At 40.5% G+C, this 17,862-nt stretch overlaps 2 protein-coding genes across 2 annotated transcripts; both read right to left on the bottom strand.

The window, feature by feature from the left end:
• Positions 1 to 6,395, bottom strand: LOC139291381 (cysteine-rich and transmembrane domain-containing protein 1). Its single transcript, XM_070913398.1, has 3 exons — positions 6,271 to 6,395; positions 2,950 to 3,269; positions 1 to 1,067 (listed from the first exon to the last, which is right to left on the bottom strand). Exons 2-3 carry the CDS (start codon positions 3,248 to 3,250, stop codon positions 964 to 966), a joined length of 405 nt encoding a protein of 134 aa, XP_070769499.1. The 5' UTR covers positions 3,251 to 3,269; positions 6,271 to 6,395; the 3' UTR covers positions 1 to 963.
• Positions 6,396 to 11,748: 5,353 nt separating this feature from the next.
• On the bottom strand, positions 11,749 to 15,954 carry eif4ebp3l (eukaryotic translation initiation factor 4E binding protein 3, like). Its single transcript, XM_070913088.1, has 3 exons — positions 15,564 to 15,954; positions 13,500 to 13,676; positions 11,749 to 12,324 (listed from the first exon to the last, which is right to left on the bottom strand). The coding sequence occupies exons 1-3, from the start codon at positions 15,694 to 15,696 to the stop codon at positions 12,296 to 12,298; spliced, it is 339 nt and encodes a 112-aa protein (XP_070769189.1). The 5' UTR covers positions 15,697 to 15,954; the 3' UTR covers positions 11,749 to 12,295.
• Positions 15,955 to 17,862: the final 1,908 nt, after the last annotated feature.

Below are 17,862 nucleotides of genomic sequence, written 5' to 3'. Positions count from 1 at the left end.
TTTCGTGGGAACAAATTATTTTAATGCAAGATTCTAAAGCAAAAAGGCATTTAATAACAGGTCATTAGGTTTCTTCTGTTCAGCAATCACAGCAGTTTTTTTTTCTTCACATTTTCAGTTTTTATTTCTCCAAGGTATGTAATAAAAATAACATTGGAATCATTTTTCATATCAAGATCACCATGAAAAAAAACATTGAGGCCATCGAATGTTAACAGTAATCAAACATAAATCACTGTCTTTAAAAATGCATTCCATTTATTGTCATGGGATTTCACTTGAAGACATACGTCGGCATAAAACAGCTTCTGTGCAAATAAAAGGGATACATTTCAAGCATCAGCTTCTTAAGAGAGCCCTCTGGCTCATTAGCAGCCAGGGTCTTGGTGGCCTTTGGGGTACGGAGGGTCCAGGATAAGGGGGCGTTCCTTGGCAATGGGAAAGTAGCATAGCTGAAGGGGGGTTTAGGGAGGGCTGGAGATGGTTGAGAGGGCAGGCAGGAGTAGTATCTTACAGAGGTAATCATCATAAAGTGCCAAAGAGCCTCACACTAGATGAGCCTGAGATCCAAGTGTACTGTATGTGCGTATGTGTTATTGTGTATCTACCTTGGTGTGTGTGTGTGTGTGTGTGTGTGTGCGTCTGTGCCTGTTGTGTGTTGGTGTAAGATTACAGTGAAGAGCGTGAGATTCAGGTTATGTTTAGAAACTCAGTTTACAAGCTGCTACAGAGTAGCCCATGGGCAGGGTCAGTCAGTCTGTCAGTCAGAGGTGAGGGCTTCACATCACGGTAGAGTAAGAGGCTCTGCAAAGGAGAGACGTCCATATGGGATCGAGGCTTTTATTTATAGACGAGCAAAGGACTGAAGGGGTGGGTTTTTTTAAGGGAGTGCAAGGTTTAAGGCGGGGGGGGGGGGGGTTCCAGGCACAGAAATGTAATGGGAGTGAACAGTCGGGGAATACGTTATGTCAGCATGTCCCAGAGACAGCAGCAACATAGAGCTGTCCAGCAGGCTGTCAGGCACGTGTCTCCTGTGTCGTCTCTTCTCCTGTCCTCCACCACGTACACTGGAGAGAGAGAGAAAAAGAAAGAGAGAAGTGCAGGGGGAAAGAAGAACAGAGCCGAAAAGGGTTGACATGGTGATATAGAGGAGAAGGAGGGAAAAAATGGGAGACGATTCAAAGAAAAGCAATTAGTGATTCCTTTTCGGAAATTGCATAAAACCCGAGATAATTCTCAGAATTACACCGTCAAGTCTTCAGCAGTGAGCTCAAGCGCAACCATGGCTGCTATGATTTTCCTCTAATTACGTTCATCATGGGAGGCACATTACCATGGTAATGCCATAGCAGCCCAGAGCTATGATCAGACAGAGTTACAGTTGAGTAACATCAGCACTGCTTTGAGGTATCATTAAACCAATGACACGAAAGCTTTCAGAACGACCCCCGACGTGGCGTTTCCCCCTTCACTTCACATGTACATGTGCTTTATTTCACCTTCGGTCAATACGTCTAAATTAGTCATGTGAAAGGATTGTGTTACCCATATGTGAGCTTAACCATCTAAGAGTCAAACAACAGGCCTGAATGAATACATCACCCCTTCCTGGTGTTTGTGATTAATGATTCATGTGGAGGGAAACGCTCATCCAGTTTCTAACAACCAGGTGCAGTGACTCATGACACAGGTGAGTGTGTTACCAAGGAGACCGGTCCCTGGTCAATGGATAAAGTGGCGCTAGCCGACCGCTTATCATACTGAACTCTGATAGTGATATGACAAAGAGCTGGTTAATGATTGGCCAATATTTAATAATGAACGTCTCTATCAGGGTGACTCTCGATAGCAGAACACTCTGCTTTGATCAGCCAGGAGAGGCTTATCTAAAGTCAGTTACATGAGCAGTAACACCTCGCTGCTTGCTTTAATACATAAAAAGGTGTTAACTGTGTCTCTGCAAGCTAGGATGTTGTCTATTCATTTTGAATATTTTACAGCGATGTGTGCTTTTAGTTCCACAGTTTGTGCAACACTTTATCCTGGATGCTCAGTTGAGAGGTGCTACTGCATTAACACGCCTTTTATTTTAAACCTGGCTTGACTACACACTTTTAGCATTTTCTGCAGTCCAATTAGCTGAAACAATTAATTGGTTATTAAATTAGTCAACAGACAGAAAATTAATGAGCAACTATTTTGATAATCCATTAAATATTTAAGTACATTTTTGGAGCAGAAAAGCCAAACATTTGATGGTTCCAGCTGCTTGGGGGGACCTTCTGCTTGTCATTACATTATAGTAAAGTGAATATCTTTTTAAGACATTACCTATCATGTATTATTTCACCTCTATTTAGTTTAGACAAACTGTGATTTGAACAATGCAAAAAACAATGTAACACTTTTTAAGTTAAATCTCAAAAAACAACACGATCAATCCCAAAGTCAGTGTGGGCTGGTATATTAGATAACATTGTAATAGCTGTAATAGCTGTAATAGCTTATGGTCCGTTGAGTCCAATGCAGCCCTATTCCCAGTCAAAAGTCGAATCAGGTAGAAAAATTGCCTGCACAAAAAAAGTAAACAAGGTTCTTCAGATGCAAAAAGAATCAATTTATTACACTTATATATATGTGACACCATGTGAAAAAATGGGACAAAAAGTGACCATTTTGGTCAAAAGTATTGATTCTTTTTGCATCTTAACAGACTCTACTTTTTGTGTCAGTATGCAGACAGTTCTTCTACATAATAACAGTGCTGATTTTGGCTCCACAAACCTGACACTTTCTTTTGATTTTGGATTCTTTACTATTCCCTGTGAACACATTCAGTCATTCAGGACAACACTTCTCATATCATCTGTGGTCTTCCAACCATTCTGTTCTGACACCATAATGAAAACAATACATATTTGCATCAATCTGCTGTATGTTACCACTCACCTGTGTTTTTGGGAGCTTCCCCATACATAGGCCCGGGAGGGGGTCCCCCCTGCCAGCCAAATTGTGGTTGTCCAGGGTATCCTTGATAAGGAGGCTGTCCTGGGCCAGGATAAGGACCTCCAGGGCCCATCGGTCCGGGAGGGTAGTTAGGGTAGGCTGGATTAGGCTGCTCCATGTTTACAGGGTATCCCTGTGGAGGATAACCCTGAGGTGGGTAGCCTTGCGGAGGTGGGCCCTGGGCTGGGTAGCCTGGAGCAGTGGGGCCACTGCCTGGGTATGGAGGGGGCTGTTCAAAATTCATCCTCGGTTTGAACAATCACCTAAATAACAAGAGAATAGGAGTGATGGTGTAAATAATGGCACTTTTTCTCTGCTGAACTTGTTTTTCTGCTTTTATGAAGACATACCTGTAGAGGGATATACTGTAGATAATGTACAATAAAAGTTCTACATACTAAATATATATATATATATATATATATATATATATATATATATATATTAGTAGTGTACAATAAAGATGTAAAGGCCTACTTAAATATAGAGTTTAACAATACTGCATACAGTAAGATTACATATATTGATTTTCCTACACAATAGCAGTATACACATTTTGTGGTTATTAAAATGGCTAAAGAAATAACGCATTTTCAATTTTCCTTTACTATAGTGACAGCTTTTTATTTGCTGTTCTTATAGTGTGAAGCTTAAACAACAATCCATCGTGTGTGTGTGTGTGTGTGTGTAATTCAGCCTCTAGAGTCACATTAGGCAATGAATTCCTCTGAGTCCTGAGATAAGAACACAACATTTTCAGACAGGCACAAAAATGATGCAAGTGTTTCCCAGAACAGAGAAGCACACAGCATATAGTTGTCTTCCCTAATCCCTCAACCCGTCTCCTGGCATTTCATGCCTTTGCAGTCTCATATGGCAAACAAACCACAGCCACACAGGAAAGACGAGCACCGCATATTATTGTGCAGTTTTTGGAGGGGTGTCTTATGAGTCAATGGTCAATCACAACCCACATCAGCCCTGCCAGAGATAAGCAGTACAGTATCTTACTGCTCACACACAGACTTTACAAATGGAGGAGTCAGCTTCACAGTGTGCAGGGTGAGGCTAATCAAATCAACCATGGGAAAGAGGGGGAGAGGAAGAGATTGCAGTGAAAACAATACAGGCCCATACTGGCTGTAAGTTTACACCTCGTTTTCCTCTTTGCTTACAAACGCAAACACACAAATATGAAAAGGTGAGATGTCAAATTATCAGCATCGCACATTCATAGTTTCTGGTCGATGTGCGAGAAGAACACAAGCGGAAAGATTCAAGGAAACCATTCTTTTAGATGCAGTTTCCTATCCAGGAACTGTTTTCATTTGTAGGCCATTCAGAAAGCACAACAAATATTTACAATCAGCTGAATGTCTAAAGGTTATTTGTTCCACTCTCGACCTCGTGAGAAGGAAGTGCATTTCCCGACCATCATGGCTTCTAATAAGGCAAATCCGGGTCCATCACAACCCTTGTGCTAGCCTTCATTACTGGATTTCCTCAAGTAGAACATCCATAACAAAAGGAAAGTGGGCCAGATGGAAAACTGCACCTCTGCTAGGCCTCCCAGTATTCCTCTGTCATGTTGTATATGTACACTATAAACACCTAAATAGCACTCCAACCCCTTTCTGCTCAGCTTCTCCATCCACATCCAATCTCCTGTAATAAAGCAATGAAGTAGATATAGCTGTAAACTGAATTGTATTGTAGTTACGAGGCATTTCTCGAATTGGTAGACACAAAATCGGTTGCCAATGCCTTTATTTACATTTGTTATCTGTGTTGGAAAAAGCAACATAGTATTTGTTAGTTTCAAAACTGTTTTTTATCTCTTTGATGATAATATTAAAAACATGGTTTGAGGGTGTTATACCTGAAAATAAGATACATTTCAGGCTAATTTATAAATACCATGAAAGTGTAAGATTAAATATGAAAATGGAAGGAAAACAACAGTTTATGTTGTACTCCTGCTTGAACATGAGCAATAAGCTTCTCTGTGCTGTGCTTTTCAGAAGATGGCTGGACATTTCACTACCTGAATGTGCTCTTAAAGCTACTGACAGATGGCAAGGCCTCTGTAACTATGGTTACCATGCTCCAGGAGGAACAGAATGATCCCTGGTGATTTGTTTTTGTTGTACCTTAAGCAAGAGTAGTAAAATTTAAACAGATTTAAGTTTTGATGAGAGGTGATTTACGGGTCTTGACTCATATGAAGGCTTGCACAGTATGTGGGCATGTTTACTGTATGACTGAATGTTCATTTGCATGTGTGTCATTTGTTTTTCCCCTGTAGGTCTGCAAGAGTAGGTGAGTGAGCTCAGGCAATGTTTCCACAACAACATCATGGTGATAATATCACATTTATACACACATGGACAGTGCACCTGAGACATCTCTGAATCCATTAAATCCCTCCAAACCTAATGGCATTGTATATATTGACAAAGGAGTAATAAGGCATCGTCAGTTCACTTGCATGAATAAGCAAAGTCCTTTTTGTATATAGAAATGCAAACAGGAAATGCATTTAAATTAACCACGTGATGCCAACTTTGAGGTAATATGTCCGTTGGAAATATTACACATGTAGTATGTAAGTATGGCTTAAAAAGGCAGGTCTGAAGAACAAGACTATGTTGGCCTAGTTCACACAAAAAGAGCTTCATTTAATTAAGACTATGCTTACACTGGCTGCGCTATGCGGCTCAGTAGCCTGTCAGCGTATGTTTACTTTCTCTACGTCAGGAGACATCAGCGGCTGGGTGTATGTGAAGACACCCACTGGACACAGGAAGAGGAATAATTTCAACTATCTCACACAAACACAAACAAAGGCGAATACATACTAATTCACGAAAAACTGATACAACAAAAAACATACAATTGACAGTACAGTAACCACCTTTGTTGCTGCAAATTAAGTAGCATTTAGCCTCGTGACATTAATTAGGGTCCGGCTATCAAGCTAGTTTGTTAGCTGAATAATACCATATTAGCCTTTCTTAGTATTAGTACCCTATTAATATTAGTATTAGTAGTAGTGTTTGTATATTTTCACAACGCCATTCGGACATTAGGTTAGGTCATCAACATAACGTATAAGAAAATCATTAAAAGCTACTAACATCAGCCGAATTGAGGAGGCAACTGCAGGCCACAACCCACTACAGCACTGTTCAGTCCTGAAATCATGATGACTAGGCTGATAAGCACATAAAAATAGTTAATTACGGACGTGTGTGGACCACCTACCTTTCAATAAATGCTATAGCGGTCTGTTGTAAATAGCAGCGATGTCTGTCTAGAGAGAAACGTCCTCAGTGTTTATTGCTATCTTTTTAAATCAACGGGTGACCCTCCTCTGTCTAGAAACCCTGTGCGTATCGCGTTTGCGGGACGTGACGTCATTTTAAGGGTACATCTTTGGGAGTGCTAGTGGGCAACAAAAGACGGGATTGGCCACTGCGACAGCCCGGCTCCTCATGCCGTCCAATCACAAGCCGCAGCGATGACCAGAGGGACGTCAGGGAAAAGTAATGACTCCTGATCATCTGACTTGATAAAAGATTAAACAGGCCTACATCACCAAGTCAGTGACGAAATAACTACGAGAAGAGAGAGAATAGCTAAGATGAGTAATAAATGTTAATCTTTAATTTGTAACCTAGTTGCTTTCGACCTTGGAATTTGAATTTTGATTTTGATAAGCTTTACGGAAACTTGGCAGCTCTTTCACGTTATTAGAAAAACATGCAGCTATGATGTTATCTTAATTCTAAATATCATAATGATATGCACATCTTTTGTTCATCTCCATCACTGTATACTGTTCACCCTATAGCAGCAGACCTGTTTGGGTAAGATGCACTACTAGTTTTCTCCCAGCAGATGTCAGACTATTCCCAGTCTTTTCTTCCTTGAAGTGTAGGTTGTTTCTGTTTCTCCTGCACTGTAATAAGCAGGCAATGAGATGTTAAACCGTTGAGTGTAGGCTAGTATATTTTCCAAATCCGTGTTTCATTTCTGCTTTTCGAAATGTAATTATCAGCATCATATGCCACTTAAAGAAAGGCCATCCAGTATAAATTCAGCATATGAGGAGCAATCAGGTATCTGGTAGCAATCAGGTATATTTTTAAGTTAAAATGTATATATTTTTCAATCAGGTAACTTAAGTAAGTTACATTTACAAAAGTTACAAAATATATACATTTTAACTGCTTTTAACTTGCCATTTTTACAATAAAAAAACACTTTGAAGACTGAAATGTCTTACTTTAAAACACTGATTAAAATGAGAATGGTATAAGAGTATTCTAGGCAAACTTCAGCTTTCATTTAAAGGAAGGCTTACAACAAAGGGACTGAATGCCTTTAAACTAATGGAGTGCTTGACAATTATTGGGGCTACAAGGTCCCAATACTACGTCTGTGTAATTGTAAGATGTTGTGTGTACAGAAGAGCAGCCTATATCTGAGTGAATCGGCTCAGTTCCTGTTATGACAAGAAAGAGCTATGGCTCTGGGGCCACTCCGTGCATGCCAAGCTTCAAATCAGTGTCGGTGTCTGGGCTCTTTTTAGGTGGGCAGTGAAGACACAGTGAGGCCCACATGCACACACTTGTCAACACATGCATATACAGTATATACTATATTGTGCGTACATGTACTTATACGGCACGTAAAAACTTTACTCAAGTAAAAGTAGTAATACCACAGCATAAAAATACTCTTTACAAGCAAAAGTGCATTCACAGTGTTACTTGAGAAAAAGTACAGAAGTATTATCAGCAAAATGTATCAAGGGTACTCATTACGCAGTAGAATGGCACCTGCAGTATTATATAGTATATTGGAAAATAATTACAGCCGCATCAACACGTAAGCAGCACTTTAATGTTGAGGTGGAGCTATATTACATATGGGTTGGGTAATCTATAAGAATGCCATATTATATAAGACGATGACACAGCTTGTATGCATAATGACTTTGTAAAGTAACTATTGACTACAGTTGTTAAATAAACCCACCCATGTACCACACACACATACAAGGGGCAGTAGAGTCGGGAGACAGGGTTGTGAAACATCATCTCAGCTCCTCCATCAGACATGACATTACATGAGTACAGTATGAATATAGTAGCATACCAGCAGCCAGCCAGCATGACAGCTGCCATTGACAGTGGAACTTGGGAAATGGTCTCTATTCTGCAAGGTGATCCCAGGCTGTGTAGCAACATGTGATAAGGCTTCAGTATGTACAATAGTTAGCTTACAACAACAGGCAGAGTCATAGACCAGCGGTGCCCCCCGCAAAACAAGGACCTGACCTTTGACATATACACACTAAACTATGTTTACAGCTAGTACAAAGATATGCATGGAAAATATGTTGGGGAAAGGTACTGTTACTGGGGACACATTACGCAATAGCCTGGCAGCAGCTGTTGAAAGGCTGATCTGAGACTGTCCTGTGAGGCAAATCAGAGATTCTGCAACAAACAGCACATAAATCATAAGCTAAGATTGAGTCAAATACATGGCAACACAGTGTGTTCTGCATTGTCATTCTAAATGTGTTGTATTGTGAACAAGGCAAAGGTTTGTTTTCAGTGCAGGTTTAGCTTTAGAAGGACAATTCAAAAGTTAACTACAGTATTTCTTGTAATTTTCTACACTTTTATTACATAGACTTTTGTTGCAATGATGAAATATACTTGCATGTGAATCTAGTGTAATCCAAGAAATTATTAACAGCTTCAAAGTGCAGCAGTGATCTAGGTATTGAATATCATTTTACTGGTCTGTAATACAGTTGGCTGAATTCCGGTTGTGTAAATGTTTGAGTGAATGTAATGTAAATTGAAGTTTGTGAATGTGTGTGCAAGCATGAGGCAAACATGCGGCCCACTTCAGCCCCTGTCCCCCGCCCGCCATGATAGACGTGACCAAGGAGGCCGTGTGTTTGAGTGTCTGTTTACATCGTCACCTCGGCAATTCAGCTTCAACACGAGCAGCTGACAAAAATAGAGCCTCATCAACCAGCCCAACTCTTCCCAACCAGGGGGTAGGGGAAGGGGGGAAAGAGATGAAAAGGGGGAATATTTTGTTCATGGAAAAGGCCAGTGGGGTTCATTGAAAGGGATGGCAGGGGTGGTCGTTTGGAGTAAAGTTGTTTACAGAGGGACAAGGCTGATATTTTCCAAAACATCATTTCATGGATGTATGGCAGTCAAACCACGGACTGGTTCTCCACAAGCCAAGATGAAGCATTTTATATCTGGAGTAAGCAGAACCTTGTGTCACACTTACACATCTATATATTTGGATTCAATGTAGTGTGTGTGTGTGATGCAGTTAAACGGCACTATATGCTAATATTCTGAAATATGTGTAATTATATTGTGTCATGCTCACAATATAACAACATGGGGGTTTGTAGAATGCATCACATGTCTAGACAATAAAATAGGCCTTGACAAACACATGTTTACAGACACTTCTGGCCCTAGCTCAGTGATGGATACCTGATCCACAAAGTTACTGACAAGCTTATGTATCACTGTCACATGCCCAGTGATGAACGTACTAGCAAGGCCCTCCCACTCTGACCAATGGATTACCACTAAACTAAACTAACTAAATTCCTTTACCTTCATCAAGGCCTATTGATGAAGGTAAAGGAATTTATTGTAGACGATGTTTTGAGTGGTTCATTTTAATTGTGTAAGAGTAGTAGAAATCAAGTCAAATGTCTGTGATAGATGGTGTTCACAAGTCCCTGGTCACTGGTCTTTTTCTGGACCTCAAAAAATTGGTGCCCATCCCAGAACAGAACATGGGATGATTACATCAGATTTGGTGTATCAGTAAATGTGCTCTTCACTGTGTGTCACCAAAAGCTTGTGCAAAGCTGTGTGTAGGTGTGTGTGTGTGTGTGTGTGTGTGTGTGCGTGCATGCACAAGTCCAGTGAGGTTTGTGGAGTACATTTGAGTATCGTTTTCACTTTCATATCTCCACCTCTGCCAGGCCGGAAATCCCTCAAAACTACATGACGGGAGCATGCAGCGTTTTTCTCATAGCCACCTAGCACCTGGCCTTGTTCTCATGTGCGCCTAGCACAAACAAACACACACACACTTGTTCAAACAGTACATGCAGGTCAATCGGCACGTTTTCCGAAAACATCCAAGTGCACACAAACTGCAGGCTGATCCAGTGTTACCCTGACTTTTGGCAAAATGTTATCTTATCAGTCTGCACTGCCACGGGTCCGCTCTGGGTCCAGTATTTGCTATAGGGCACAGTAACACCATGGCACACAGCAGGTTTACTTTGCATGCTCTTGGAAGAATTGTGATGGATCAAACACTGAGCACGTTTAAACCTGCTTTGAGTCTTATTATGAAAAAGGTTAATAAATCAGAGCCTCCCGGCCAAAAGTCAGTTAGCTTTAATGCAACGCATAGTGGTTGCCAGTCACACCTGCAAGGCCATGGGACTGGAACAGCTGTGCGGACTGACCCACATCACTAACTTACACATGACGCACAGGGACCTGTTTATCTGTTCTCACTTGATTACTGCACTGAAGATATACCTTGACATCAGCAATAGCTTGGGATGAAACAAATATTTATGCCATATCTGCCTCATCATAACTCAAAAGATACTCAGTAAATCCACAATTACATATTTTAGATAACTGCCTGGGTCAAATACCAGCAGGTGTCACACCCCACCCCCAAAATTGCAGAGTGGTTTCAATGTGTTTTGCCTTTGGACTGCAGCTGCCCTCATTCCTTAAGACTGGGCCTACTCCTACAGTCAGCCTCCCTAATCTACACGATCAGTGTCTGGAACAAGCAGGCATACCTGACCCTGTGGATAGTGTGAGAGGCTGAATACAGTGCGCACAGATCTGGGCTGCCTTCAGCCTTTCAGTAACATGTGCTAATGGTGCACTTTGAATTCCCTCCGGTTGTTCAGAAATATCTGAGAAATGCTCAGAATCAGCTATATCTTTTGTTTTATTAGTCACATATCATGAGATGTGCATGTGTTAAGATAATTCTGACTGTTCAATATTCTATTCATTGACCTTAATTCTAATAACTTACCTAACCTAAAGCAACTGCTTAGTCAATTCAACACGCATGCCAAGTTTGTCTGCCTGTGAGGTGAGTTCACTCCACTAGTGCACAAAAACATACCATTCCACACGAGACACTTTCACAACTCATTAACTGCTGAACACGTCGGTTTCTGTGGCCACATGCTTTTCCATTACACAAGGCGTTATGAGGCTGTTGCAGACGAGATCATATTGATAGTAATATAGTTCCTCCTAGCTATACTGTACACTTGGCACACATTAAGAGACACTAACCAAGGATTTTCCCTGTATGCTCTTATAAAATACAGGAATTGAGCTTCAAGGGCCAAAGTTTCATGTCATAACACAAACATTGAAACTCCTCAATTTTATGAAAATAGTAAAAAAAGTAAGGTAGGCTGATGAGGACTTTTTCACTACAAATGTGTTACCAGTGTATGGCATATAGACCGAACGTTAAAATGGTACATGGTTGAGCTCTTTATCAGCATGCAGCTCTATGAGACAAGAAAATGTTCCATCATTTAATGGTTTTATTACACTTTACATCATAGATACAAAGAATATCATCATCCTAAACAATGAAAAAAATAAAAACACTCGTGATTGCTGACAGTTCGAACAGCCTTTATTTGAAATTATTCACATTTCATCTCTCCCTCCATACAAAACAGAGTAGGAGCTGATTTTCAGTAGGCCCGGACCCCCAATATTAGGAGACACTTGTTTGCCTATTACAAAGAAAGTTAGCCATCCTTTTTTGGGGGGAAATACAACAAAACTGATGCCTGCAGTGAAAAACTCTACATGTCGTAATGTAATTCATCTTATATTCCCCAACTTAAAAAACAGGCTACATAGTACAATTTTCTTATTTACAAAAGATAAAAAAAAGTGAAATCAAATTCAATCCTGCTGCAGCTCTGAAGTGAGTGAGCAACCAATCAACCCTTTTAATACCATTTCTTTACTTAACACACTTTTTTTAGGGTCCAAAACACCCTACAAAGTGTCTTTTTGGTTCCTCACAAAAGCTTTTATTTAAAAAAAGAAAAAAAAAAAAGGTGAAAAAAAGTTTCATATGTAATGCATTACAGTCATTAATGACCTTGGGGGTGTTTTAACTAATAACTCTCCACAGGAGGTAATACTGGAGCTCAGATGTCCATCTCAAACTGGTTGTCATCTGTTGAAAAAAGGGACAGAAGAAACAGTTAGGCTTAGAAAGGGGAGATATTTGACAATCAGCTGGAACATTTGTGTTTGCACCCTAAGCACAACCACACCTTAACAGACTACAGAGAAGATGACAAAGTGCACACCGTATCAATACGTTCGTATCTGTCATGAAAAAAACAACAACACTCAACTAAAAAAAAAGGGTGTAGCTCACAAATCCAAACCCCATGACATGTCCTGTGTGTTTACCAAGCTAGACAAGGGAGACAGAGGAAAAAAGGGGGTCAACCCTAATCCCCATGATCTTTACTTTGACAGCAGGAATGGAGAGGGACAGATTAATGGTTGGATGTATTTCACTCAATAATAAATAGCTGCCTCAACTTGCCCATGAACCCAAACCAAAAAGCCCCACAACAGAAGCACTGCCAAAATGTAGCCTTTTATCTCCAACAAGACATCATATCCTCTGGAGGGCTATCAGAAACACAGAACATTCAGTAAAACCGTTGTGCTAAATAACTGTTATCTTTCTTAGTCCTCAGCATCAAATGACACGAGCCTGAAAGACAGACAGAGAAAGCCTGTCTTATTACAGTAAGAAATATGTAGTGAGTGTTGAGTAAATAAGCCACTGGCCTAGTTTTAAGAGCCTGGTTTAGCCCATGAAGGCACAGCCCCTGAAAGACTAAACTAACACATGGCGACAATGAGCACTCCTGTCCCAGTCCTCAACACAGCACAACTGCTGTGCTGCAAGCATGTAGGCATGACACTGCAGGAACACATGCTGCACCTATCTGCTGTAATAGCATGTTGAATACTCATGACAACGTAAAATGAAGACTCATAGCGGAAACAAAAGGGCTGCAAGTTCACGAGAACGCCACATTAAGCTGGAAAAGCATTCTATGCATAAACAAATTGGTATGTGTAGTTCTCGTATTTGATAAGGGTACAAAATTGTGCACAGTGGGGGATATATTTCATATAAACCACAAAAAGCATGAGAGGGAAGATGTATGGACATGTTTTCTCAATCCTGTAATACGTGATTTTTATGGGTTATGGTACAGACACGTGTATGTGTTTGCACACATGAGGAAATGTGTGTTTACCTGTAAAGTTAATCCACTCTATAAAAGCTCAGAGAAAACAAGAACACAAAAGTGGTATGGCTACCTGTAATGTCCTTCTCTTCCTCCTCGGCCTCCTCTTTGAGATCCTGCAATTTCCCCATGGGGTGTGTGGCAGGTACTGTTACCCCTGGGATCTGGGGCAGACAGCATGGGGGGGTCCGGGCAAGAGGGGAGTTTCGACAATCCAACAGAAACTTCCTGTCATAGATGATGCGGGTACCTATGTTTGAGAGAACACAAAAAAGGAAAATCTGGTGTTTGACCTGAAGTAAACAAACATCAAATCTCTCTCAAGTAAATGCTCTGGAGACCAAACGCTGGAATATCACAGGATCAAAGCCTAGTTATTACTAGAGCACCTTTGCATCTCTGCAAGGTGCACATCTAGGGAGTTAAGTTTCATTATCCTCTACCAGGGGGGATTTGAGTGGGAAAAGGAGGGTTCTGTGTGTGCGCAGAGGGGAGGGACGAGGGCTGCCACAGCAATGAGTTCTTGGAAATCAGAGCACAAAGCATTCTGTCTTTGAAGCAAGAGGCCTTGAGATTAAACTAAAGCCACATGTTTCGCTCTTTGGGTAAAAGATTTAACGTTGACGGCAGATGCAACACACTTGGGTATGTATCCAAGGATGGCTTTTCTCAAGCTTTCTCAAAGCAGTGACATGATTTAAGCTTAAAAAGCTCCACACAAACCCTGCAGCTTGCCACATCTAAACATCTACTTGGCATGTCTGTCACCATTTGGACTTAGGCCAACTCCAAACAAAAACAGTGTCATAAATGGCGAGTTGTGATAAGTTTGACCAGGACATGACCAGGACATGACTTAAGCCAAGGAGTGGTCTGCTGCTTCTTTATTGGAGTTTGAACCAGTCTGTACAGTATCTGCTCAACCTCTCTACAAGGAAAAACATGTTATGTAATAACTGAGCGGTGAACAGTTCGTCCTGGACGGAAAAGAATTGGGGCTAGAAAAAGGGGGCTGGAATGCAATCTATAGCGCAAGCAATGCATAGCAAGGCAGCATTACAGGGCGGAGCAGTTATGTAAAAAAGGAGTCAGCCCAGCAACACATGGCATGACCCCAACAGAGTGAAATGTTTTGCACATAAAGTGGAATACAAGTCACATATTTGTGTTGCACAACTTCCTATGCCGTGTTAACCAGTGCCATCAATGATCAGCACAAATTTGTAAAAACATATTGCCCATGCATTAGACATTTCCTTTCCCCATCCCCCTCTTAACTTGTACAGAATGTTCTCTACTGTTCCTGAAATGCAAAGCAGAGAGCAGCGGGGATAGGACGGCCTCCAACTCCTCTACCACTGCAGAAGCCAATCACTCTGCTGTTCTGGCAGCTGGACACATACACCCTCTTAGAATCACAAGTCACGGGTTACACAGCTCTTGTTGTCTTTCGACGTCAGTGTGGTTGATGCAAACACATGCGACAGTCTGCTCAGACCTCAATGTGTTTGAAAAGTTATGTTATTTGTCATGTGTATGCCACTCTTCATGAATACATCTCATGCAAGTCAAAGTTACTACTATTATTCTGCTATCAGCAATGAAAAGATATGCATGCATGTGTCACTATGTAGTGTTGATTGTAATTTGAAAATTGGTGATATCAAAAACAAGAGCACTAAGTTCTGTGCACACTAGTTGTGGCGTACAAGTACTTCATGATTTCATTGTTTGGTTCACAAAAATTGTTCACTTTGCCAAAATCAACAAAGACAGCAAACTTGTTGACAACACGAGGGCTGCAGCCAACTGTCACAGTGCAGAACGTGAGCAACAAGGCATTTATCCTACTTCATCATGTTTTGGTTGAACATTTTAATATGATTTTATGGTGTTATGGCGAGCTAAGTGATATACTTTTATCAGCCGTTTCAAGCATGTCTGTATTGTTTGCATGTTCTCGCGAGAACTTCTCGTTGAGCTCTGAGTATATGTACGTACACACAAACTGTTGAGTTACAGCTACTAAAGCTAGCTGAACTTCTAGCGAGTTCGGAAAACAAAAGCAGGCTTAAATTGTAAAACAATATTATCTCGAGAAAAGGCGCAGCACTCCCACAGTCCCCACAGTTCTTACCTCCTGGCGTGGTGGAGAAGAGGGTCCCCCCGGGTGTCTGGCTGTAACAGTCGGGTAGCTGGGACCAGTCCTTCAGGGTGAGCACCCTGGTGGGGATGGGGCAACTTTTCACTTCATTTGTGCCGGTCGACATGCTAGCTTCTGCGTAGCTGCTGCAGGCGGAGTGGGACAAGTGTTCCAAAAGTCCTCAAAGTCGCTATGTAAGTCGCTCGCTCAGTCTTCCACAAGTACAAATGGCCTCAAGTGTGTGGGTGTTTTACTGCAAAAAGTTAACAAAGTAAAAATGATGCAACTTTAACTTAAATTCGTAAACTTAATTCAAACAAGCGCAGAGTTTAGGGCCTGGTGGTGTCCGTCGCTACCTACAAGCAGATACCAAACGCTACCATGTGCTGTATTTGTAGCACCACAGCTGCAACAGTCACTCGTGATGTTTTTGTGCAACAGCTATGAGGCACGTGGGGCAACGGCTATGTGTTGCGAATGTTTTTTTGTAAAAGACAGTCCGCATGGGCGGTGCTAACAATGGAGGAAGAGGGGGAAAAATTAGTTGATTGATGATCAAATATTGATTATGATGAGAAGTACACATACATTTTCAAGACCGGATTAAATGTGTAGCTATGATATCTTTCACCAAAGAAAATATTCTTAGAGGGTTAGGGTTATTCATGAAGCTAAACAAAGGGTTTTGCAGTATAAAAAATAGTGCAAAACACAGAAAATAAAAAATACACGAAATAAGATTCAAATCTCATTCGCTCTGTCATCCACTTCTAACCTGAGCTTGTGCAAGGTTTCCCAGTGCTTTCATTATGCCTACATTCCCTGCTGGAGGACAGATCTGCAGGGAAAGGCTACCTGTTATAAAGTGAAGATGTACCACCAGACTGTGTCATTCTCACTCACCAAGCTGAAATCCTACAGGTAAGCTTCTCTTCAGCCCTGTAATGTGGCTATGCCGTATAATGTAAGACTACATTGTTCTTTGGGTGAATGGGGTAAAACAAATGACCATGAAATTACATGAGTCAAAGAAAATTGCTCTCCAGGGCTTCTCTGGTTCACAAAACACGCGCATCTCCACCTCGTCCTTGTTTCTCACTGGACAACACTGCCCCCTACAGGCGCTTCAATGTGTGGAATAAGGGCATTAGTGTTATCTCCTGAATTATGTTCTTATTTTTTCTATAATGATTTTTATTTTATTCTATTTTATGTACCTAATAATCTATTGCATATTATCCAATTGTTGGATTGTTGGTGTTATTATTTTTGTTATTTTGTCATATTTTGCGGTACTTTGGTTGTATTTATTGTATTAGTTTGAGCCTTATTCTGATGTTATTTCCTTACACCATCTCTTAGATGATGTCTCATCGTTGTATATTAGTTTTGTTCATTAAGATATTTGAGGGGGAAAAACCTAAATAAATACATTAAGAATGAAGGAATACATGATCCAAATCTGTGCAGATACGGTCTTTAGAGTTTTATATAGTTTCCATGCATTGGACACAAAATGAGGGCAACAAAATGAGGTGACACAGCTTGTTAATTCAAATAAAATCTCTATTTCCACTGAAGAATATGAACAATAGAAAGGAAGAAAGAATATTGCCTCCATAAATATTGCTACAAAATGTGTAGCAATTAATTTTAGATGAAATCTAAAATAAATGAAAAACAAAATTACTATGCAATTAAATTGACACTTTCATTTCCGCCTACAACCACTTGAGGGCGACATCGACAGGGATACATTGGGGCCGCTGTTTTTATTCATACAACATATGAATATACTGTATATAGTGGGATGTTTATTACTTGTTTTTGAACAAATACTTTATATACTGACATGTAAACTCACTGTAACAGAGATGTGGATGTAACACATTGAAGACTACTGGTGCTTGTGACCAGTAGTATCTTCCTTAAAATACAGTTAATTTCTGTGTTTGCAAGAGCTAAAATACGTTTGTGAATTTGCTTGCATTTTGTGACAAAGTTTGGAAGTCAATAATGGTCCGATATGCAACTTACATATTGTTGCATATTGTGAGAATTGACTTTTCAGTGAAGCAGAATACATCTTTTTGTCCAGCAGATAAACATTTGAAACGAAAAATATTTAGATTTGGGATTTCTTTTATAAGGAAGAAGTAGTGTGTGAGGTAATTGATTTTTCTTTTATTTTGTAGAAAAACCATATGAGACACAAATTAATAAGTCCATTAAGTGTCTTGGGTGCCGTACAATTCAGCATATACAGAGAGTATATGCAAGAGTCTCTGGGATT

This window comes from Enoplosus armatus, chromosome 10 (assembly GCF_043641665.1).
Source record: "Enoplosus armatus isolate fEnoArm2 chromosome 10, fEnoArm2.hap1, whole genome shotgun sequence".
NCBI lineage: Eukaryota > Metazoa > Chordata > Actinopteri > Centrarchiformes > Enoplosidae > Enoplosus > Enoplosus armatus.
The sequence above is the reverse complement of the archived record's forward strand: the minus strand, read 5'-3'. Positions and strand labels throughout refer to the sequence as shown.

Coding starts and splice junctions, on each gene's coding strand:
- LOC139291381 (XM_070913398.1), bottom strand. CDS start 3,250: ATGAATTTTGAACAGCCCCCTCCATACCCAGGCAGTGGCCCCACTGCT. Junction 1,068..2,949: donor GGAAGCTCCCAAAAACACAG/GTGAGTGGTAAC, acceptor CTCTCTCTCCAG/TGTACGTGGTGGAGGACAGG.
- eif4ebp3l (XM_070913088.1), bottom strand. CDS start 15,696: ATGTCGACCGGCACAAATGAAGTGAAAAGTTGCCCCATCCCCACCAGG. Junction 13,677..15,563: donor CTTCTCCACCACGCCAGGAG/GTAAGAACTGTG, acceptor TCTCAAACATAG/GTACCCGCATCATCTATGAC. Junction 12,325..13,499: donor GGAAGAGAAGGACATTACAG/GTAGCCATACCA, acceptor TTTTTTCAACAG/ATGACAACCAGTTTGAGATG.